The sequence below is a fragment of the Thunnus albacares genome, chromosome 9 (genome assembly GCF_914725855.1).
Source record: "Thunnus albacares chromosome 9, fThuAlb1.1, whole genome shotgun sequence".
NCBI classification, from domain to species: Eukaryota; Metazoa; Chordata; class Actinopteri; order Scombriformes; family Scombridae; genus Thunnus; species Thunnus albacares.
Window position 1 is genome coordinate 35093300 of NC_058114.1, and position 24328 is coordinate 35117627.

The following is a 24328-nucleotide window of genomic DNA, read 5'->3' on the forward strand; positions in this document are numbered from 1 at the left end:
CATTCAGGACCAGCTGGAGAGTCTTTAGAGACTTGTTAGGGCAGCCTGATAACAATGAGTTGCAACAATCCAGCCTAGAAGTAACAAATGCATGGACTATTTTTTCCGCATCTTGTTGAGACAGGATGTGCCTTACTTTTGCAATAATACGTAAGTGAAAAAAGGCAGTCCTTGAAATTTGATTTATGTGGGAGTTAAAGGACATATCCTGGTCAAAAATAACTCCCAGATTCCTTACAGTGGTGCTGGAGGCCAGGGTAATGCCATCTAGATTAGCTAAATCATTAGATAATGTGTTTCTAAGGTGTGTAGGGACAAGCACTATAACTTCAGTTTTGTCTGAGTTTAGTAGCAGAAAATTGCAGGTCGTCCAGGTCTTTATGTCCTTAAGGCATGCTTAGAGTCTAGTTAGCTGATTGGTTTCATCAGGCTTCAATGATAAATATATTTGGGTGTCATCTGCATAGCAATGAAAATTTATGGAGTGTTTCTGAATAATATTACCTAACGGTAGCATATACGAAGTGAATAGTATTGGTCCAAGAATACTATTATACCTTGTGGAACTCCGTGTCTAACTTTTGCTTTCATAGAGGATTCATCATTAACATGTACAAACTGAAATAGATCTGATAAATAGGACCACCACGGTAGTGGTGCATAGAAAAAAGCACAATGATGGAGCATTGTGAGCCGTCACTCCTCGTCTGTCCCAGGCAGTGAGTGACATTGTTAACAGGTTTCAGCTTGTCACAGATTTTTGGAGCCTCCTTTCCCAAGATGTTGGTAACCATCTGTTGGATGTCCTCACCGTTCTCTTCCTTCAGGCCGGTTAACTTGAGTAACCACCTCCGGATATATCTTTGAATATAGGCCCTTGTCTTCAAGTTTTTGTTCTCAGCTTCTTCTTGTTCTCAGGTCATTATCAACTGTCTCTTTCAGATGAGACTACGAGACAACTGATATATTGATCAGCTGATATTGGCCTATCACAGATATATCGGTATTGGCGTATATGTTGTCTGGTATGTGCCAATATTTGTTTTTATTTAGGCAGCATTAATACAAGTTCAATATGTACATACATCTTTTTTTGTTTTTTTATTTATAGTAGTTTATAATTATTAAATTTACAGTAACATTTACTGTTCCTGTGCACTGATAATAGACTTTATTCTTAGACGAGAAGTGTTCTTGCAGTGCTCATTTTATTGAGGATACTTTGGGGACTGACTTGTGTGGTCTTGAGATTTCTAATACATGGCTGGCTCATCCAAATAATGCCTATTTGGAAATTTGCTCCAATGTTTTCGGAGATGCAAGGACTTGCTCGCAGGGTGAGACCACACGTGAGCCCTGTGAAGACGGAGTTGACAAGCAGGACGGTTGGGATAGCAGGTCTGTCGGGGCTACCTCTTTGCCTAGCTTAAACTCCTCGCATTTGCCTCGCTTCCAACCCCTCTGACAGCGCTTGTGATGTCTCTTCCGTAGCGCCTTCATCTGAACACTTGCATTGTTACAAGTGTTTGTTCTACCAGTGTCAAGTAATCTGACTGACGGTTGTTTACATGAATTGCAGTGGCACTACTGAGTCATCTGCTTTCCTGACCTGACCTGATCACATGAATGAATTTTGGTAACCATATAGGCCAGAGGTGGGATGGATAAAATTCAGACTTGATTGCTTTTCCGTGGTGTCCCCTCTTTTCAGATCTGAATTTTATGACATTTAGTATCTGAATTTGACAAAGCATATTTGAGCAACATATTTGACTTTTTGACTTGACCTGGATTTTTAGATCTGAATTGAACTTCCTGCAATAGAAAAATTTGAGTATAGCCACTGAATATTAGGCATGTGAGTTTTCTATCTGAATTTGAGAACCCTAAAATAAATATATTATAGACATAAAGTTTTTCAAATTGCACAACTTTAACTATTTAATGATTTAAAAAAAGTGAGAAGAAGAAGTGAAATTCAGAACACATCAATTCAGAAATTTGGTTTTCAGTTGCTAATATTTCAGTGCAATAAATTCAATGGTATTTAAATTTCAACACTCAGTAGTGATTCAGAAATTTGGTTTTCAGTTGCTAATATAATTTAAATTATTATGGCAATGATTTGCTTCCATATCTGAACTAACTGAATTTTTAGGAAGTTTTTTAGGCAGGCTTTTATGCTCTATTCACACACAACAAATACAAGCAATAAAGAAGAATCAGGGGCACTCTGTGACTTGAGTATAGTTAAAAAGCCTTAAATATTTCTTGGCTGAAATCAGTGCTAACAACACCAACACCTCGACAAGGCTTTTAGCTGAATCATGTTGGTTTCAGCAATGAAATACTAAATACTTTTTGATTTAACCTGATTGGTCAGGTAAAGATAGGTCCATCTCGTGTCTGACCCGATGGCTCCAAAACTGCGTGCTCCTTGTCAACATATGATAATAGGGTAATCTCACCAGGAAACCCTTGACAACACTGAGTGAATGTTTTATGTTAAATCATCTGATTCATCTGCACAGGGTTGTTTAGTTGTTGTGACAAATCAAAGCTCTAATTATGTAAGTTAAGAACAAAGGTCACTATGTTTTGTGTGAGCTTAGTTCTATCTGACACAGGCTCAGCCCTCTACTGGACTCCATGGGTAACAGCTCTCCTCCAATCATACGCACATATTTGCCCACTGAAATTTGCATGTTTGCAGCTGGCCAATGAGGATGTGCCTACCAAATACTTGCATCCCAAACAGTATATAAGGGAGCATCCAGCTGCCTCTCCCATCCTTTTCCCTTCAGCAATGGCGAAGTTTGCCCACTGATCCTGCCCACTGGTTGGACCACTTTAGGTGCTTCAACTTGACCCCAACCCTAACCCAATGTGACGAGAGTGAGCCAGATTTCAACATCATCGACTTCAGCAGATGTGTGGATATGGCGCTCCAGCCGCTGCACAGACAAGGCATGAGGGTCTTCTTTCATCTGAATGACTTCATTGTCATGGCCAAGTCCAAAGAATGGGCCATGTTCCACACAGCTCTGTTGATCCTCCACCTAACCAAGTTAGGGTGTGCGATCAACTTGAAGAAGAGCACCCCCCAGCCATGCCAGCAGGCGGAATATCTGGGAGTTTACTCGATTCAACGAAGCTATGGGCTTTTCTTTTGGAACACAGACGGATAGCCCTACAGCAGGCAGTTCACAAACTGCGGCAGGGAGCAACAGTGACAGGACTTACTGTCATGCAGGTGCTGGGGCTCATGGCAACGGTTCACCCAGTGGTTCGACTCGAGCTACTGCACATGCGCCTGCAAAGGTGGTTCACCAGTCTTTGCTTGGATGCCAAAAGGCACAAGTGCCACATGTCGACCATCCCCCCATCAGTGTAGGATGACCTGCAATACTGGGGGTCCCCACAACATCTGTTGTCAGGAACACCACTGGGTCAAGTGACGTCATGGTTCACAGATGCGTCCCTGAGGGGGTGGGTTGGGGGGGACAGGGGAGAGTGATAGTTGGTGTGTATGTGTTGGTGTGTGTGTCTGTATAGGTCGTATAGACCATACAGGAAGTGAGAGAGGGATCCATCATTGCCTGTTACAAAGCAAAGTCGTCAAATGCTGGTGCGAGAAAAGGAGGTTAGATCCCTTGACTTGTACAGTTGGATCTATTCTCTCCTTTTTGCAGTATCTGCTGGAGAAGGGACTGTCTCATGCCATAAGTATATGCAGCAACTGTCTCTTCCTGCCACAAAGGGTTTGGCGACAGACGTCCACCCCTTTTGTGAAACGTTTCTTGCAGGGGGTCAAGAGGCAATGCCCAGTGATGTGTGCCTCTGCCTCTCAATGGGAACTGCAGTTGGTGCTTGAGGCTTTGGCAAAGGATCCCTATGAGCCTCTGGAGTGCTCCTCTCTGAAGGTGTTGTCATTCAAGACAGCTTTGCTCCTTGCACTGACCTCAGCGAAGAGATTAAGTGAGCTAAGTGCCCTGTCAGGTCACCCCAACTTCATGCTGCCTTTTGGTGACTGCAGTGGTGCTACTGTCAGACTGAAACCCTCCTTTGTTCCCAAGAACATCAGGAGCTCTCTCAGGTGGAGAGCAATACATACCATATACACTTGCTTTTTCTCATGCTCCATGATTTCTCATGCTCCATGATGCTTTGTGGCGACTGCATGCTGCTTTGTGGTGACTGCAGTGGTGCTACTGTCAGACTGAAACCCTCCTTTGTTCCCAAGATCATAAGGAGCTCTCTCAGGTCGAGAGCAATACATACCATATACACTTGCATGGGGAATGAGGTGTGCAGGGTGTCTGCTGGATGTCTTTCTGATCCCTGTGAGGTTAGGCCCATGGTTGGCCCACCCAGCATCAGTAGCATGTACATGTTGACTGGGTGGGGTGGGGTTGGGCCTCCTACTTCTCTGCTGAAGCGGTATAGATTATATAGAATTAGGAGGGCTGCGGTGACTAACCTATAGCGGGTCGAGATCAGTGAGGCTAGGTCTGATGACATGACACCTACTGCACCAATAGAGTCCAGTAGAGGGCATAGCTTGTGTGAGATAGAATGAAGATAACAATGTTGTAACCTTAGTTCTATTAGCACAGGTGGCACTTACTACCTATGCACCCTGCAGCTCCTTCACCATCCACTGAAGTGGTTGTTGGATATATACTGTATATACCACATATACTGTGTGGGACACACATATTTGGTAGACACGTCCTGATTGGCCGGCTACGCACATGCAAATTTCAGTGGGCGAACATGGGTTTATGATTGAAAGAGAGCTGTTACCCATAGAGTTTAGTAGAGGGTGCCATCTGTGCCTATAGAACTATGGTTAACCTTTGTAACCTTTGTGTAACATTCGTTTTGACACTGCTTCGTATCAGATGGAGTGTTCAACAGCCTGGAAAGCCATCCTCTCCAGCTGGACTCAGTGAGCAGCTCAGGGAGCCTGCACTCCCTCAGTGCTGTCAACACTGACCCGAAGAAAGGTGCAAGGGATCCAGAGAGCTTGGTGGGGGTAGCAGGGAGCCACGGGGCATGTCTGACACTGAATGATCATGACCACATCAGACAATTCATCCAAGAATTCACCTTCAGAGGCCTGCTGCCACACATAGAGAAGAACATCAGACAACTCAATGACCAGGTACAACAATGCATATGCACGCAGATACAGACATATTATTACATCACGTGTAATATTTATTGCAGAAGTGCAGGTTACCGATGGTATTTTAAGAGAATATACATTTCTGATGTATGAATGACATGATGAACGGCTCCATAATCTGAAGAAAAGTTTCTTTACTGGACGAAAAAATAACAAAGCATGTTAAGAACTCATTGTCCAAGCACAGAAGGTGCTGGAAATCATCTTCTGCTTCAAATTATCTTGATTATATAGAGACTTCTAAAGCAGTCAAGCTTGGTATTAAGGTTCTCAATACGGTTAAACTGACTTTGAATGTGATGAATGGGCATTGTGACTGAGTCATCAAAACTGAGGAGTTATCTTCTCTCCAAACTTAAACAATTAATTCAATTCCAGTTTTTCCAGAAACATTTCAGTTATTACCAAAATTGATCCACAGACATAGAACAACAACAAAATAAATCTTGCGTACATAAATGGCATAAGGACCTCTTGAATATTGGATCCAGCTACAACTTACTTGTATTATGTACCACAACTGACTGAATATTAGATCAAACTTCCGTAAATTACACATTACATACACTTAACACTTTTTACATTTTCTGTAACTTTTGTTTGTTTCTTTGTCTGTATGTTAGTAGGATATCTTTAAAAAATGACTTGAGAGATTTCAATGAAATTTAGTGGAAAGGAATAAGTTAATTGTTGGGTTGGATTGGAAACAGTAGTGCCACCATGTTGGTCTGAGGTTCAGTAACCATGAGGAGCTGACTGTAATCAGTGACTTATGACAGCAACACCAGCTTCTTCCCAGTCAGCTAAACTGGACTGGTGCTATTTAGTCTGACACTCCAACATTCTCCCAGCACCCAACACATGATCTGCCTCTGTCCACAGCTGGTCTCCAGAAAAGGTCTGAGTCGGTCTCTTTTCACTGCGACCAAGAAGTGGTTTGGTGGAGGGAAAGTTCCAGAGAAGAGCATCAGTGAGCCAAAGAGCACATGTGGTCTTCTGTAAGCCCCTGGCACCACAGCCTCATCGAACTTCATATACTCACTCTCATGTGGATCAGATTCTACATTTAGTTGTGTTTATTATCCTTGAACTTCAACAGGGACTCCAGCAGGGCTCCCATGCATGCTATATACATTGCTGATTTGACTTTCTTTTCTATGATGTCAGCTATCCCCCAGAAGCACCTGAACTGCAAATCAGGAAGATGGCCGACCTGTGCTTCCTGGTCCAGCACTACGAGCTGGCCTACAGCTGTTACCACACCGCCAAGAAAGACTTTCTGTCAGACCAGGCAATGCTGTATGCTGCAGGGGCACTGGTGAGAACACACATACTCACACATCTGTTTATCTGTCCTTATGAGGATCATGTGTTAACTCACAGTTATACAATAAAGCCAGTTTTACTTTTTACCAATAGTAATTTTTCTTGACGGTGCTGAACATCCAATTTGAAAATAAACAAATGTTATATAATGATATGATGATAAAAGGCCATAATGTGACTGCACCCCCTAATACTTTACCATTGACCTTATACATTTAGAACATGTATCTTTTACAGAATGTCAGCTAAGTGCAGAGTGGAACCCTGCTAGACATGAAGCCCTGCTCTCCTCACCAGCAGCTTCTTATCTGGTGCAGCCACTGATTTTTTATTTTTTTTTTGCCACATGGTTTATCATCACTTTTTGATGTGACTTTTGTTCTTACTGAACTTGAAATGTAGCAAAGTACAATACTTAACAAAAAAATCCTCCAGTAAAGGTAAAATTACTGATTAAAAAAAACAACAAAAAAAAACACAATTACATGAAGCATGACTTTTTTATAGTAACAAGAGTATTTAATTGCCTCCACCCCTGGTAATATATTTGCTATCATTAGTAATCAATAAACTACTTGTCATACCAGACCTAGTAAGGCTGTAATAGCAAAACTCTCGAGTCAAATGAACTGAGCAGTGCCTCTTTTCTTGATTATTCCATATATCCTCATGTTCCATCTCTTCATCCTGCTATCTTCTGTAGGAAATGGCTGCCGTGTCAGCCTTTCTGCAGGCTGGAGCTCCGAGACCGTATCCAGCACACTACATGGATACTGCAATACAGACATACAGAGATGTCTGCAAGTATGACCTAATTACATAATCTTGTTCTGTCTTCTGTGTCGATTTGAAGGGGACAAATCCTTTTCGTGATTTTCTGTTGTTTTATACTGTTATGATGTTGGATGTCAGGTGGTAAACATGGTCAAAGTTCCATAACTTGAGGTGAATGTATGTAGAAATGCTCCCTGCATGTCAAAAGACAGGGTTTCAACATGATCTGAACGTTTCGTTTGTAATGTTACCTCTACTTCCTCTTCATGATGACGTCAGATTGTTCAAGCATGCCCATGAATGGCTGTCTGTTCTATAGCCTTTGTTGCTAAGGTTGTTGCTAAAATTGTTCCACTGGTTGTTCACATTGTCCACCCATGTGTTTGGGATTGGATTCGGGCTCCCGGATGTATGGATGTATCTGAGAAGTTTCTATTTTGAGTAAAAAAATGAGAAAAAGAAGTGACATTCTACTACTCTAGCTTGTTTACATAGCCTCTGGAACCAACTAAAGATAGCTGAGATGCAGCTTCCAGAGTCTAACTAACCAGAATAGAGTAGGCTCATTGGGAGGGGGGCCTTAAATAGGAGACAGGAGCTAAAATGACCTATACTGAAGGTCTGTGTAAAGAGTCAGTTTAAGATAAATAAGGAGTTTTTTGAACTGTAACTAATGCACATATATTCCAGTAAGCCCCAGAATATAAATATAGACCTTGAAATATGCAGAATATGTCCCCTTTAAAGTCTGTTCTTAGGCAACAGGCTATTGTGCTATTGCAACACTTGGAACCATCAGATGCTTTTATTAAAAGTAACACTTACACAAAAGAGAATTGTTTTTGTGCACCCTAATGAAGGTTTTAACTGCTTAATATGTTTATTATCCAGGGACATTTTTGAAGCTTTTTGTGTTTCTGTTGACAGCAGTGTTATTCCTCGTTCACAAAGGTAGTCTGGTGGTAACCAGAGTATTCAGTGCTGCTCCCACTGTGAGCCAAGGCCCTCTCACTATTCAGACAATTTTATTGTCAAATACAGTTACAGTTATTCTCTGGGGGTTGGGTTCATAACTTAATGAAGAATTTTTAAACTATTGAAAGACCTGGTTCAGAGATGGCCACTGGTGTCCTTATTCCATACAAGGCTCTGTCTGATATTTCTGACTCAATCACATCAGTCATTTATGAACTGCATTTTGTACAGTATTACTGTATGGCCCTTCACCTGACACCATTTTACCTCGGGGTCCCCATCAGGGCCCAGCTTAAAACAACATTGCTCCCAATACTCATGAAGCTCACAAACCCCTCCTCACCATGAGGTTGCATTTTGAGGACACACAAAATTGTAACATGCATGACAAAGTTTGAATGATTGGAAGTACGTAATGTTGAATTGGCTTGAAACACATATTTTATGACAACTGTGTCAAATAGGCTGCCAGAGTAATTAGCGGATAAGAATGTTCCCCTTTGATCCATTATGTCACATTTTTTCTCCTGACAGCACCTCCTCTCTCTGCCCTCTACAGGAACATGGTGCTAGCTGAGCGCTGCGCTTTACTCAGTGCTGAGATACTCAAGAGTCAAGGCAAATACTCAGAGGCTGCAACTCTCCTTATTAAGATGACCAGTGAGGTGAGAAAACCCACATCATTTTCAGTCCTGTTCTACCTCTGTGTGCACTGCACACTTGACTGCACTTCATGAAAATGGGGACGTGGAAACACTATACTACAGTAGATCTCATATACACAGATAAAACTGGGATAAATTGTGTTTACTGATGGAATTTTACCAATAAATTGTTTTTTTTTCACTATGTAGTCCATTATGTAGTATTCTAGGGTTGTCCAAATGTTTAGTGAGAATTATCCAACAAGCCATGTAAAAAGTTGTGCACAATCAATGGTCACCACCCAAAAGATAAATACCATCATGCATTGCAAGACAGATAAGGTAAATGTAACTTCCAGATGAGAATAATGAACTGAGTACGGTGGAACCAGGCCTGAGTGTCTCCGTAAACTGTTTTCCATTTTTATATGGATGGATTAATTCACTGAAGTAAAAATGCAGTGGATTAATTTTGCTTGGACCTTTAATTTACTTTTTTGCCCAGGACTCTGACCTGCGCAGTGCTCTACTGTTGGAACAGGCCGCCCACTGCTTCATTAATATGCGTAATCCCATGCTGCGCAAGTTTGCCTTCCATATGATCCTGGCTGGTCATCGTTTCAGCAAAGCAGGACAGGTGAGCCTTTTAACTTCGCCGATCTATGGGTATATAGGTTATAATAAAACTTTTCTTGTCCTCACACTCGTCTTGTACTCCACTTCTCATTTTATGCTTCTTGTTGGCTGCCTTATGTATGTCACAACTTATGTATTCTCTTTTTTCTCCTGTCCCTCACCTCTCCATGTAGAAGAGGCATGCACTGCGCTGTTACTGCCAAGCCATGCAGGTGTACAAGGGGAGGGGCTGGTCTTTGGCAGAAGACCATATCAATTTCACAATCGGCCGTCAGTCCTTCACACTTCACCAGCCAGAGAACGCTGTAACAGCTTTCAGACAGATCCTGACCAATGACAGCAGGCAAACAGCCACACAGCAGGGGGCCTTTCTCAGAGAGTATCTCTATGTTTACAAGGTGACTACAGTTTGTAATCATGTCTGGATAGAGACTATACATTTTGCAGCAGAGACGATACAAGGGGTCATTGTTGGCACAAGTCATCATTTCATAAAAATTACATTATAATTTTTCATCAAATCTTGAAAGACTTGATTGGGACATCTTAACCTCTACTCTGGTTAAATAGTTGTTTTAAATACAGCAGTGCTCAATGACATGTAAAGCACTGCTTGACAGCTGTGTTGTAAAATTACTGAATACACCTCATAGATTATCCCTTACAGTGTTAGTGAGTTGTGCACTTACCGTGTTGTTTGTGTGTTTTCCAGAGTGTGACAGGGGGAAATGAAGTCAGCCTCCCCCAGCTGCCTCTGCCCTGCATCCACAGCTCAGCCACAAGAGTCTACTTCGGACATGAACGCCGTCTAGCAGAGGGTAGCACACTGACTAGTAATCTGTTATCTCCTCAAGCTTGACAAAATCTAAAAAAAGATGTGTTTAGTCCTTATCACACTTGACCATTTGCTTTGGGTACATGCTCAAAGTTTTTCATGCATCACACATCACAGACACACAGTTAAGGGCTTGTTTATGCTGGTGTGTTGTTCGACCACATTGGAAATCAAAAGTGCTTATAGTTGCTCTGAATGGCTAATGGCTAAGGCAGAATAAGAAGTTGAGCATGATAGAGAAGGCAATGTCATATTGTTTAAATATGGGCATGACAACACACATTTTCTCTCACAGAAGGCATTCATAGTGTTTCACTCAGTTGTTCACATCAAGTGACAGGAATTTAATAAGAGCTAGAGAGAGAAGTTCAACATGAAGTGGGTGTGAATGTCGGCTCATTTCAGAAAGTTCTGATGGAGTATAATGGCCCCTTAAGCAGTTGTATGCTAGCCACAAATCAAAATTTCAAAAATATGCACTATAGAGCATTATATTAACTACAGAGGTGCCTTTGAGCAAAGGTTTTACTTTTAACTCAGGGTTGCGAGGTGTGAATGTATAAAGGTGACAGAGGAAACACCGTCATTATATTGAACAACTAATCATCAATTTTTGATTCTAATTTTCTGATGTGTGCAGGTATAAAGCAGGCAGCCACCCATGTGTCCCTGGACCAAGAGTATGACCTGGATTTGGCAGCCATGTGGTGCAATCTAGAGGAGCAGCTTGTGGCTGCTGTCAACCGGGGGGTCATCCCAGGAAACTTCCAGCCTACTCAGTGCTGCCTGAACAACCAGACAGACAATCTGCACCACCCACTGGCTGTGGTGGAGGGTAAGAAGTCCTTAACAGACACAGTGGAACTATATTTAAATTGATATCTAGACTATTAAGTAGTACTAGTCTACATCTAGATACCAGGTATTTAGGTGTTCTGACATATCAGTATATCAGACAGTTTTCTGTTCCCATAGTATAAAGAATAATATAATCCATCCCATCACTATCTGATCAAATTGGACAGAATTGTACCTGCCCAGTATACAGCCGTCTTTCTGCCTCTGTCATTGCAGAACCAATCATAGTGGAGGTGACATTCAGGAACCCTCTTAAGGTTTCTCTGGCACTGTCCAACCTCTCATTACTCTGGAGGTTCACTGCCGATGGTGTGTCTCCATCTCAGGAGAAGACGACAGAAGAGTTGTCAGGAGAGGCCATCACCAATGAAAAGGATACCCTGGCTCTAGGGGTGGGCAATCTGGGCAAATGTCCTTTTAGAAATTGTGATATTTTTTTTTACTGCTGTTTGATTGATAGATGCAATAAAAAACAAAACAAAGATTTTCAATATCTGATTCCTCTTGTAGATGACACAGAAAGATGACATTGTCACCACTGAGATTATCCTGGAGTTTCATATGGGTCCAGAGGAGACCAAAATGGTAAGTTTTACCTAATAGGTTAAGGCTACCAGACCCTTTAAAGAGATTTTTTGACTATATATATATTTTCACCTTGGTGTGTGTGTGGGATGACTTTGAGTTCAAGACCATCTTGGGGCATTTTTTTTTTGTTTTGGGGGTAGTCATGCCGAACCATGCCAGGAGCACTCAAGTCGAGCTGGCATGCTGTTTTTCCATTACACAGCACGGCAAGGTAAAAGAAATTGTTTACCTGCTGGAGGTGTGCTGGTTTGCAGAAAATGCAGTAAGAGCCTGTTGTCTCCAGCGCTTCATCAGACATCTCACTGTGGGTGTTTCTGCTTGTACTCTTCCTCTTAGCATTATTTCTAACTAATTCACTGGAAAAACTATCTTCAAATATCTTCATATTTTGTTGTGTCGATCTGATTTTAATTGTAGAATAGCACCGCAAACATAGCTCAGCTAATTCGATTGTAAGCACATTTAATTTCTTATAAATTCATCGTAATAAAATATTTTGTACATTTAAAAGCTTTTAGTATGAAGCTGCAAAAGAAGGAAATGTTAGGTTTTCATCAGCACTTAACGCAGTTCCGATACGGCTGAAAGCGGTCAGGAAACTGTAAAATAAGGCTGATATCTGAAAGTACAAAAATGAACACAGGCGATAAACTTAACTTCAAACCACAGAGATTCAGTTAGAAGCTACAAAAGTACTGAGAGCTTAACACATATACTTTTAAAAATAATATAAAATTAAAAATTCCTCTCTGTTCGCCAGCACACACGTTGTGTCTGCAAAATACAGCTTGTTTGAGAGGGAGAAGGGGGGTCATCTTGGGTCGGCCCTGCTAGCGAGCAGGACCACAGCGGTGCCGTTATCTCCTGCTGAGAGGCTGTAGTGGAGACACGTTTCATTGTGGGTTGGCTTGACGTGGCCAAAACGGGCTGTGTCGGACTAAAATGAAATGAGAAGAGTAGGAGTAGGGGGAGGATGAGGAAAAGGAAGAGGGGGGAGGAGGAAAGATGAGGAAGAAGAGAGAGGAGGAGAGAGGTGATGAAGACAGTGTGTGTGGATGGGTGGGTGAGTGTATACTTCAATAAATGAGGCCCAAAATGCTCAAAAAACTTCTCACATAAAGCATAAATGCATATAGATCACTAAAATAATAAAATGAAATCTCAAGCAATAATAATAGGCACTCTATCATTCAGGCCAAACAAAGCTCATGTCAAACACAAGTTTGTACTAATGCCTTTTGTGGTAGCCAGACAGCACCACTGAATAAAGCAATAGCCCTTTCCACCCAACCAAGACTTAACTACGCCATGACAGGCTCGCCCCTTTGGTGCTGAATGACCAAATGAAGGAAGTGAGGCTTTGGGCTCTTCTCAGAAGACCCACTCCCCCATCCAGGCATTTAACATGTGGTCCACCCTCAACACTGAGCAGGAGTTGGCCTCCAGCTGGAGGAGTCTGTGGCCACTCACCTGTGCCCCCTCTTTACCAAGGCGAAGCCAGAGCTTCCATCAAAAGCCCTGGAGGCTAACAGCTAGCTGAACTGAAAAATCATACCAAGCCATGGGCCAGGCTGCTGCAACCTAACCTCCTCCATGAGCTGGATGAAAATGCCACCCTGGAAACATATGTGGAGCTCCGTAAGGCAACAGATTTTTATGGCAGTGGAAAAACCCCGCAATGTGGAACATGTGACTCCATAACCCACAGGTTTGAACAACGGCAGAGGGAGTCTGTGGCCCGGGGTAATATCATACCCCATAGGGCTCGCTTTCCCCAATGGGAGCCCCTTTAAGATCTCAGCCCTTTCACTGTAGCCAGTCATCTACAGAAGGCCTCACAGAGCAAAGTGCCCTTGGCTCCAGAAGCAACTCAGACGCCGTCTAATAGTCGGGTGAGAGTATGGTCCATGCCAGACATCCTTTTCTACCATGAAAGGCAAGGAAACCATGGAAGACCTGATTGCTCCATGGGCGGAACGTCATATTAGTGGACCCTCACGTGGACCGCTACTGATATGGAAAATTGGACATACTCAGCTCTGTGTTTTGCTGTGGGCTCACAGCCGATTGTGGCCTCTGTCTCCATATCACATTCAGGGCAGATTGAACCAGGCAGTGGACCTGCTACTGTGGGGCCAGCCTTGGATGGCAGACTGATGGATTCATCCACAGGTTATGGAGACGATTTGGGCTTCTCTGAGACAGGCCAATGTGGACATATTCTCTTCACAAGACACAGCTCGCTGCTGACACAGATAGAGGCAGGCAGAGGGGAAATGTTTCATCCATGCCCTCAAGTGGAAGCTATTTGCTTAGTTCCAGAGCAGGAATACTTGTTAGGCAATGGTCTAGGGAGGAGGAAGGGGTAGTGTCTGCTTTACCACTGGAGGTGCTAGATTGCTTTGTTCAGCAAGGTAGCGACGCCAACGATAAAGTCCTCAAGAGATTACCATTGCCAAGTAAGGGGCAAAGGTTTTTAGTCTTTTACTCCAGTACACTGTGTGCCAAACCATTCATCGGTGTCCTTAGTCCACTGAAGTGCAATATGAAACTGGCAGTTAAGATAAATGGTGTTGACGAAGGTCACTGTCAGCAGAGTGAGTGTGTAGGGCTGTGCGATATGACGACATACGTATCATGTGATGATAGAAGAATGTCTATCATTTCATATTATGTGCTATCGTTTATTTCATTGTGTTGCAAATCACAGTCTTTACGGCAGTATTTTTTTCATTTGGAGTCTGTCCATCTTTTGTACGGATTAGATTAATAACTTACTCTTCTTGGCTTTTTACTCTCACCTGGTTCACTGTCTCTCCTCTGCTGCACTCTGCCTCGCCCTTGCTGAAAAAGAGCAGAGAAGAGAGAAGCAGCTATATGGCGACCATAAAACAGAGCAGACATGATTTATTCATTGAATTTACAGAAAATGTGCTATATTGGGACATCTATCGTTATCGAGATATGAAATTACCTATATCGGGATATGAGTCATATCTCTCAGCGCTATGAGTATGCAGCTTTCTTGATTTTAAAAACTTTAAAGGCAAAGTTAAGTCTTCTGCCTGTATGAGAATAATGAAATTAACATGTAATTTACTGACCAACATCACTGGTTAAATGTCTTCAGTAAAAAGTGAAGCTAGTGTGTTCACTGTGGAGTAAGGGAGGGGAAGGCGGTGTGCTCCACTGTGTTGTTATTAATGTTGTGCTTCCAGCAGCAGAGAGCAGCCTCTCTGCTGCACTGTTAGCCCCGGGGAAAGCCATCAATGTCCGCAACGGCAAAAAGTTGTTTAATGCTGCAGCGTGTGTTGGTCAGCCATTCTCTTTTGTTACTGTTTTTGACGCTGCTCTGCTCCACTAATGTTAATCTCTGGGTGATGGTGTAGAAGCTATTCACAATATACTTCACGTTCTTTTCAAATGTTATTATTTAGTAATTCATTTTTTTAAGTATTCAACTGCTGTCAACAGAGCGTTCCTCAAATTGGATAGTGGAAGTTATCACCTTTGCTTACTTTGTCTTGGGGCAGGTAGCCCTGGAGGGCCTGAGAGCACACTCTACTGGGAGTGTGGCTACTTCTCAGGGTGCTGTTTAAAGTGGAGGATGTGTGTGCTGCTGCCTCTTGGGTCAGCCCACGCATTTTTGTGAGATTTTATAGTCATGATATGACAAAGACTTCAATTTCTCATTCAGTTCCGAACGCTGCTAGACAGTAGATGCTATGATTTTGCCAGATTTCAATCACACGTAGCAAAGTATTGGTGTGCTAAATGTATTTATTTATTTTAGGGCTAGCCATGCTAGCCCTATCCAGTCACTCATGGGTGCTTATGAGCAGAGATACACTTACTTGGGATTGGCTTACCCTCATGCTCAGCAAGGGTTGTAAGTATACACATGACATTAGTACGAACTCTAGTCCAAAATGAAGTTTATGTTGTACTTCAACCCAGGTTTTACAAATGAGAATGAGAGTCTGTAAATTTAGGCCTCACTAACGCTCATTCAGGGGCTGAATTCTTGGTATTGGAGGAAGTTTTACAGTCTGTGATGGTATGGATACTGCTGGGGGCCAATCACAGCCGTCATGGCCAAGTAAAGACATGGTAGAGTGGAAAGGGCCAACGCTTTATTCACTGTTGCTAGTTACTGTTGTTGTTGGAGACAGCAAAAGGCATTAGTAAGAACTCTTGTTCTCATTTGAAAAACCAGGGTTGTAGTGCAACCCCAACATTATGGTGTGCATTTAACTGTCGCTGTGACCTTTGACCTCAGGCTCGACTCAGGCTGCTGCCACACAGAACTGGCCAGCTGAACATTGTGGGTGTGGTGTACAACCTAGCTTCAGCCTCCTCTGGAGAGATGGCTCCCGGCACTGAAGGTAATAATACACACAGATTTGTCAGCTGATATTTGCTTTTAATTATTACTGGCAGCATCATCAATTCATCCTCACATGGGTGTCAAGCAGATGTGTCCGATATGTAGGGGTGTCACGATTCTCCAAATCCATGATTCGATTTGCCTTTCAATTTTAGGTCACGATTTGATGTGATTTTTGATTTAAATATATTTTAGCACTGACGGCTATGACATTGTTAGACTATCGAGTCTCTATTTGTAAAGATCAATAGATCATTGGTTTTATGTCCTGACAACTTTCATTTACATTTTCAAATTCTTCTTTAAAAAGATAGGTTACATGTTAACAAGTGCGATATAACTGCCAAATTTTTTTGGAATGTACTGTACATTTAAAGTATAATAATAACTTATTTCGTCAGTCAAAAGGGAACAAATTGTTAAACACAAAAACGAAAAGAAGAGTCACTAGATGACAGAACAATATTTTACAAGAACAGAGTTTCCTCTGACTCCAGCAGTGGCCATGGTGTCTCAAAAAGTAATGCATCTGCAGGCTACCAGTAAGCTATGCTGTGTTGTCTTTGATATGTTTTTTTTTTCCTTTGGGTAAGCACTGGACGCACACAAGTTGGCGGGAGTGGGGAGAAAAAAAATACAGGGAGAATCGCTTATCCTAATTTTGATTTTGAGGGGTTGAAATAAAACGCTCTTTTCGAACGATTTAGAATCGAAATCATGACACCCCTACTGGATATGTCATTTATCGGTAGTTTTGCTTCCTAGCTTGGCTATCTTAGGATCCTGAACAAACACGCTGTTGTCTCCTCACATGTGACTAAATTGTATTGCATTTGCATTTTATGTTCTTTTTTCAACTATATTTCCTTTGTTTGGAGAATATACTGTATGACATTTATAAAAGATCCAAGGAGGGCTGAATCGAGGGCTGGCTGGGACTCCCCACCAGTCAGTTAGAACTGAAGAAGCCCCTTGGATGAGAGGCAAAACCTCTTCAAGTGTCTACAACCACATACAGCTGCCCTTAATTCAACCCTCCTCGGATAACCATGACCTGGATGACTGAGAAGCTTCACAGACATTTTTGAAAAACACACAAAGACAGATCATTCAACTGACTTCAGGATGTTTTATATTTTACTGTCATACTAACACACATCGCGTCCCGTCTACAGGCCAGCAGATGCTGGATTTAATGGTGGTTCGTGGCAGACAGGACCTGAAAATCCAAGGCCCACGACTCAACCAGACCAAAGAGGACAAGATGTTGGTACGACATGGACCTGATCGACGTCTGGATCCAGTCATAACACCACCCATGCCCCTGATGGAGGTACCGCTGACACACTGGCTGTAGAGATATTCATCCCATCCTGCAATGCTAACGGAGTCTGGCAATTCTAAAAACTAAGGAGGCCCTGATCAGGTTTTATTGCTCCTGAACCCAATTTTAGTTATATAATGCCCTATATAATACAACTGCCCAATTCACAGGTGGCCTACTTTACAATAAGGAATGCAATTTCAGTTTTGATATGTCTGACTCTGAATTAGCTTTGCATACAGCATACATCCCAGCAGTCATTTACTGGTGTCCTACAGTGTAGTGCATTATATCTTTATAGAAAGTGTCAGGACCAGATTTACTGAGAAAACTGCGCTGCAGGTTTCATTGCATTGGTGGCTGCAATCTGTGTATATTTAGCTCCAGATATACAGTGCTGCTTGAAAGTTTGTGAACCCTGAATTTTCTGTATTTCTGCATAAATATGACCTAAAACGTGATCAGGTATTTACACAAGCCCTAAAACTAGATAAAGTGAACCCAATTAAATAAACGAGACAAATAAATTCATTTTTTCATCTTTTTCATTTATTTATTGAGGAAAAGTATTCAGTCTTACACATTTGTGGGAGGCAAAAGTATGTGAACCCTTGTAACTGGTGTGACCCCCTTTTGCAGCAATAACTTCAACCAAACGTTTCCACTAACTGTCTATCAGCATCTGCACATCGGCTTGGAGGAATTTTAGCTTATTCGTCCTTACAGAACAGTCTCAACTCGGGCATGTTGGTGGGTTTCTTTGCATCAACTGCCTGCTTCAGGTCCTTCCACAGCATTTCTTTAGGATTAAAGTCAGGACTTTGACTCAGCCATTCCAAAACATTATCTTTCTTCTGCTCAACCATTCTTTGATAGAATGACTTGTGCGTTTAGTGTCGTTGTCTTACTGCATGACCCACTTTCTGTTGAGCTTCAGTTCACAGATAGATGCCTTTTCATTTTCCTGTAGAATTTGCTGGTACAACTCAGAACTCATAGCTCCATCAATGATTGCAAGCTGTCCTGGTTCAGAGGCAGCAAAGCAGCCATGTTTTACAGATGGATTAAGGTTATTATGCTGGAATGCAGTGTTTGCTCATTGCCAAACAGAACGCTTCTCATTCAAGCAAAAAAGTTCGATTTTGGTCTCATCCATCCACAGAACATTGTTCCAATTGCCTTCTGGCTTATCCAGAAGGTGATTGGCCTGTTAGCCAGCGGATACGACGTAGGAAGAGCAATCGAGTGCAGATTCACTGAGGACAACAGAGACATCTTCTCTGGACCACTCTTCTGTTTGTGTGAGGAATTATTCTTAACTAATCGGAAAGTATGGCTGACTCCTTAAACCGGGTTGAAGGTTTTAATCTGAAGCCGCTCCTGTAACAGCACAGACTTTGTTTTTTCTTTTTTGTGTGTGAGAGTCTACACAGGCTACGTTAGCATTGCGAACTTTGTTTTTAGCTGGTTGCTATTGCTAGCAGGTCCCGGATACATCATGGCGGTGTGTGGACATTGCCTGCTGGCTTACTCACTGTTACAGGATGACATTGGACAGCTGAAACAGGAACTCAGAAGCAAGGATGAGTTAATCCTGGGCTTTTCCTCCATGGCCGCTGCTCAGGCCAAACATCCATGGTGGGCTCCTCCTGCTGCGCCGGCTCGTTTAGAGAGTGCTCAGCTGCTGTTGCACCCGGCGAAGCCACTCTTCCCTGGTCTGGCTCTGTCACCACTGGAGATGAGCCGATTATTTCAACTAATGCCCTGGCCCTGAATGACATCTGGCCCATCCTTGAGGCTAAACCTAAGTCCCAAGCCTGCTCCACCCCCTGTAACGCGGAGCCATGGGTCCTGGTTAGGAGCAGCAAGGGTCGGCTAGGTGCTCCCTCCAACCATGTGCATCTGATACTCTCCAACTCTGTAATAAATTCCAAGCCCTGGACAGTAGGGATGGACCGTGCTCTCCAGTGAGGCTACAGCTGGTTGACCATCAATCCTCTGCCTGGGCCTCTGCTCCCGAGCCAGTTGGTGGCCCCTCCGTTGCCACGGACTGCACCTCACCTGCTGCTGCCAGGGTCCAGCCCCTCCTCAGGCAAGATGTACCTCCTGGTGGTTCTCCTGATGCCTCAGCTGCCCCTCGTGTCAATCCCCATTACTGTGCGTGCACCTCATCGCTCCCATAGACCTCTGCCACAGAGAACCAGGGGACGCCCCGCAGTTCACCATCCACTGAGGAGAAGGCTTCCAACTAAGAGCCCCCCGTCCATCCTCTTCTCCCCCTGTCCCTCCTGCTGTGCTCGTTGTGGGCTCATCTATGGTGCGACATGTGGTCCTCCCTCAAGCCCAAAACCTATGTCTCCCTGGTGCTCGCGTTCTGGACATTAAAGTGAAGCTTCCTTCACTTTTAGATCAGTACCCTTCAGCCTCAACTGTCACTCTCCACATTGGCTCCAATGACATCAAAGCACAACAGTCAGAAAAACAGAAAAAGGACTTTATGAGCCTCATCGTCACACTTCTGGACTTCTGGACTCAAGGGCTCAATGTGTTATCTCTGGCCCTATGCCTTCTCCTTGCTGGGGAGACATAAAGTACAGCCGTTTACTCAATCTGCACATCTGGCTAAAAGGCTACTGCAGATCACTGGGAATTCCTTTCATTGACAATTTCACTACATTTCTGGACAGACCTACGCTTTTCAGGTATGATGGTCTTCACCTAAACTGGTCTGGCTCTCGTCCGCTATCTACCAACATGGCACTGATGCTTAAATCATGCAAATCCTTGTGTAACTGACATGGGGTTAGACCATTCCATTATAGTAATAACTCTACTCTTAAGTGTGATACTCCTGAGATTGTAAACGCCACATACTGTGTAAATCCTGAAACTTTTCTGAACAGGAATGGAACGGTTGGGGCACCTGACAGTAGCCAGTCTATGGACCCGGTCTCACTGATTCCCATCATTACAAACTTTAGGTCCAAGAAATGCCTCCCTGCTCACACAACTAGAGCTAACAGTAGTAACTTGATCCATATTACCTACAATTATAAACAGTCTATGCAATCCATCACTCCAACTAAGTTTGCTCTATTCAATGCTAGGTCTCTGTCAAACAAAACCTTTATCCTGACTGATCTGATCACATCACATAATCCCCAAGGTCCACTGGCCGTGATGGTGGCCTTGCAGTCGCCTACAACAACCTTTTTAAGTGTAAACATATCACTATTGATAATTTTCAGAGTTTTTAGATGCTTATGTTCAAAATCAATAGTCAAAACCCTATCTGCTGTATCTCAATCTACCGTCCCCCTAAACCAAACAACAACTTTTTAGTAGAGTTCTCTGAATTCCTATCCTCCATTGTTCTCAACCATGATAGAATTATTCTTGTAGGGGATTTCAACATCCATGTTGATGATGCATCCAGCCATTTTGCCACTGAATTCCTAAACATTACTGATTCTTTCAATCTGGTGCAGCATGTTTCTGGTTCAACACATAACCAAGGCCACACCCTTGACCTCGTTTTTACTCTTGGCCTGACTATTAACTCCCCCTCATTGATTGATCTTGTCTCTGATCATAAATGTATTCTATTTGACTCCTACATCCAGGCAACTGCTCCAAGTCAGAAGCGAACAGTATGTTCCCGCATTTTTAATAACCAGTCTGCTTCAAATTTCTCATCTATTTTCTCTGATTTATGTAATGGCCATATTCAACCATCTAACATTAATGATTTGGTCAGTAATTTCAATAATCTGTGTTCCTTTGCCTTGCCATCGCACCTTTCACAACCAGGTCAGTAGCAGGTACCAAATCATCACCAAAATATAAATGATGCTATCTGTAGCTGTAAGCAGGAATGCAGGAGGGCTGAGCACAGATGGAAGAAGACAAAACTCAAGGTTCACTTCCAATACATGAAAGAACTTTTAAACTTACTCAATCAAAAAACCAAGGATGCAAGATCATCTTATTTCTCAGACTTAATTACCGCTAATAAACACAATCCCCGAGCTCTGTTTAGCACAATTAATCAGCTTGTACAACCTGCTCCTGCTACTATCTCTGCCACCTCAACTGAAGACTGTGAATTGCATTTATCATTTTTCATCAACAAGATCAATAGCATTAGATCCAACATCGTGCTGCCATCCACCACTTTTGATCCACCTAGTAGTATTTCAAATTTACAAACCCAATTTTCCCCAATTACCATGCAAAACCTTATAGAGACAATTTCTCATCTGCGCCTGTCCTCCTACAATCTTGATATCTTACCCCCCAAATTCTTTTTGGAGGTCCTTCCTGTCACTGGCCCTGCTGTACTCACTATTATAAACATGTCCCTCACCTCTGGTTATGCCCCTGATCCCAGTTTAAGACAACCAGTGTCCAGCCACTTCTAAAAAAACCTGGCCTTGATCCAGCTGTTTTAAACAATTTCAGACCCATCTCAAAATTACCTTTCATTTCCAAAATACTGGAAAAAGTTGTTGCTGAGCAGCTTCTCCAAGTTGTGGAAAGAAATATTATCTTTGATAAATTTCAATCTGGTTTTCATCAAAACCATAGTACTGAAACTGCTCTGTTACGAGTCATGAATGACATCCTCATGCAGGCTGATAAGGGGGAACTCTCCATCTTGGTCTTACTTGACTTGAGCACTGCCTTTGACACCATTGATCACTCCATCCTCATTAATCGACTAAATACATGTGTTGGTATCTCAGGGAAAGCTCTAGAATGGTTTATGTCATATTTGTCAAATAGAAGTTTTTCTGTCTCTATGGGTAACTATGTGTCCTCATCCACTCCGCTGCTATATGGGGTGCCCCAGGGGTCAATACTTGGTCCAGTTCTTTTCTCTTTGTATATGCTGCCCTTGGGCCAGATAATCAGTCGCTTTGGTTGTATATCCTATCATTGCTATGCAGATGACCCTCAGCTACATTTTTCTGTAAAACCAGATGATTTAGCAACCTAAACACTCTCCACAGCTGTTAAGCTATGATAAAGGACTGGATGTTTGTCAACTTTCTTCAGTTAAATTCTAACAAAACTGAGCTTCTCATTTTTGGCCCTGAAAATACTGCTAAAGGCATCATTCAGCATATTGGCCCATTTACCCCCTATGTCAAAACTAACGCCAGGAATCTTGGCATTATATTTGACCCTAAATTTAAATTTGAACATCATGTCAATAAAATGGTTCAATCCTGCTTTTTTCAACTTAGGAACATTTCAAAAATCAGACCATTACTGTCAGCCTCTGACCTAGAGCATATCATTCATGCCTTCATTTTTTCCCACCTCGATTACTGTAACTGCCTTTTCACTTGCCTTAGCCAAGCTGACCTGTCACATCTTCAGCTTGTACAAAATGCAGCAGCTAGGCTATTAACTAGGACTGGCCACAGATCCCACATCACTCCTGTTTTAGCCTCATTACATTGGCTGCCAGTGAAGTTCAGGATTGATTTCAAGATTCTCTTAATCACTTATAAGGCCTTACGCGGTTTAGCGCCTGCATATATATCCAAGCTACTAAGCCCGTATACTACCATGCGGTCACTTAGGTCTGTCAACCAAAACCTTTTGGCTGTACCACATGCCAAACTAAAAAACCAAAGGCAACTGTGCTTTTGTTTCCCTGGCACCCAGACTTTGGAACAATCTCCCCACTTCTGTCAGATCAGCTGAATCTGTTGATTGTTTCAAAAAACACCTAAAAATGTAATTTTTTAGAATGGCTTTGTCATAACATTTCATAAATTCAAGTGTGTGCTCTGGGTGATGACTGTATGCTTGCTGTGTTCGTATGTTTGAGAAGTCTGTATGTGTTCTTGAATGTGTCTTTCATGGTTTTTGTGTCTTATTTTCTTTGTGTCCCAATGCACACCATTGATATTCAATGTTCTCCTGATGGTGGACTCATTAACATCGACTGTAGCCACTGCAAGAGAGACATTTAGTTTCCTAGACGTTACCCTGGGGTCCGTTGTGGCCTCCTGAACTATTACACGCCTGCTCTTGGTGTGATTTTTGTTGTTCGACCACTCCTGGGGAGGGTAACAATGGTGTTGGATGTCTTCAGGTTGTATATGATCTGCCTGACAGTTGACTGGTGGAGTCCAAACTCTTCAGAAATGGTCTTGTAACCCTTTCCAGCTTGGTGAGCATCAACAACTCTTCTCCTAAGGTCCTCAGAAATCTCCTTTGTTCAAGCCATGACACCCTTCCACAAACTTGTGTTGTGAAGTTCAGAGTTTGACAGTGGAGACCCAGATTTCTCTTCATTAAATAAGGCAGGGCCTCCCAGACTCACACTTGATTGTCATCCCATTGACTGAAACACCCAACTCTAATTTCCCCTTCAAATGAATTAATAATCGACAAAATAGAGGTTCACATACTTTTGCCATGCACAAATATATCACGTTATCATTTTCCTCAATAAATAAATGAACAAGTGTAAAGTTTTTGTCCTATTTGTTTAACTTGTCTCTTTATCTGGTTTTAGGACTTGAATGGAAATTTGATCACATTTTAGGTCATATTTATGCAGAAATAGAGCAAATTCTAAAGGGTTCACAAACTTTTAAGCAGCACTGTATATGCCAGCAGGTCATTATGCAGTTGCAGCTGACTGAGTGCATAGTGTAAGAGAAGGGAAGCTCATAGGCGCAGCTCAGCAGTGGAATTTTTGTGAGATCCCCGATCTCAGAAAACAAATACAGTGGAAACCGCTTATAGTGATCACGTCCATCGGTGTCAA

At 42.5% G+C, this 24328-nt stretch overlaps 1 protein-coding gene across 2 annotated transcripts in view; it reads left to right on the forward strand.

The window, feature by feature from the left end:
- Positions 1 to 24328, forward strand: part of trappc8 (trafficking protein particle complex subunit 8) — an 86376-nt gene that overhangs the window by 26203 nt on the left and 35845 nt on the right. For both annotated transcript variants that reach the window (XM_044362006.1, XM_044362007.1), the window contains 13 exons: positions 4905 to 5167; positions 6074 to 6189; positions 6359 to 6509; positions 7221 to 7321; positions 8826 to 8931; positions 9416 to 9547; positions 9720 to 9944; positions 10259 to 10364; positions 11022 to 11216; positions 11456 to 11631; positions 11750 to 11824; positions 16107 to 16212; positions 17390 to 17547. In XM_044362006.1, the coding sequence (XP_044217941.1) occupies positions 4905 to 5167; positions 6074 to 6189; positions 6359 to 6509; positions 7221 to 7321; positions 8826 to 8931; positions 9416 to 9547; positions 9720 to 9944; positions 10259 to 10364; positions 11022 to 11216; positions 11456 to 11631; positions 11750 to 11824; positions 16107 to 16212; positions 17390 to 17547 (1910 nt within the window). The remainder of the gene's footprint in view (positions 1 to 4904; positions 5168 to 6073; positions 6190 to 6358; positions 6510 to 7220; positions 7322 to 8825; positions 8932 to 9415; positions 9548 to 9719; positions 9945 to 10258; positions 10365 to 11021; positions 11217 to 11455; positions 11632 to 11749; positions 11825 to 16106; positions 16213 to 17389; positions 17548 to 24328) is intronic.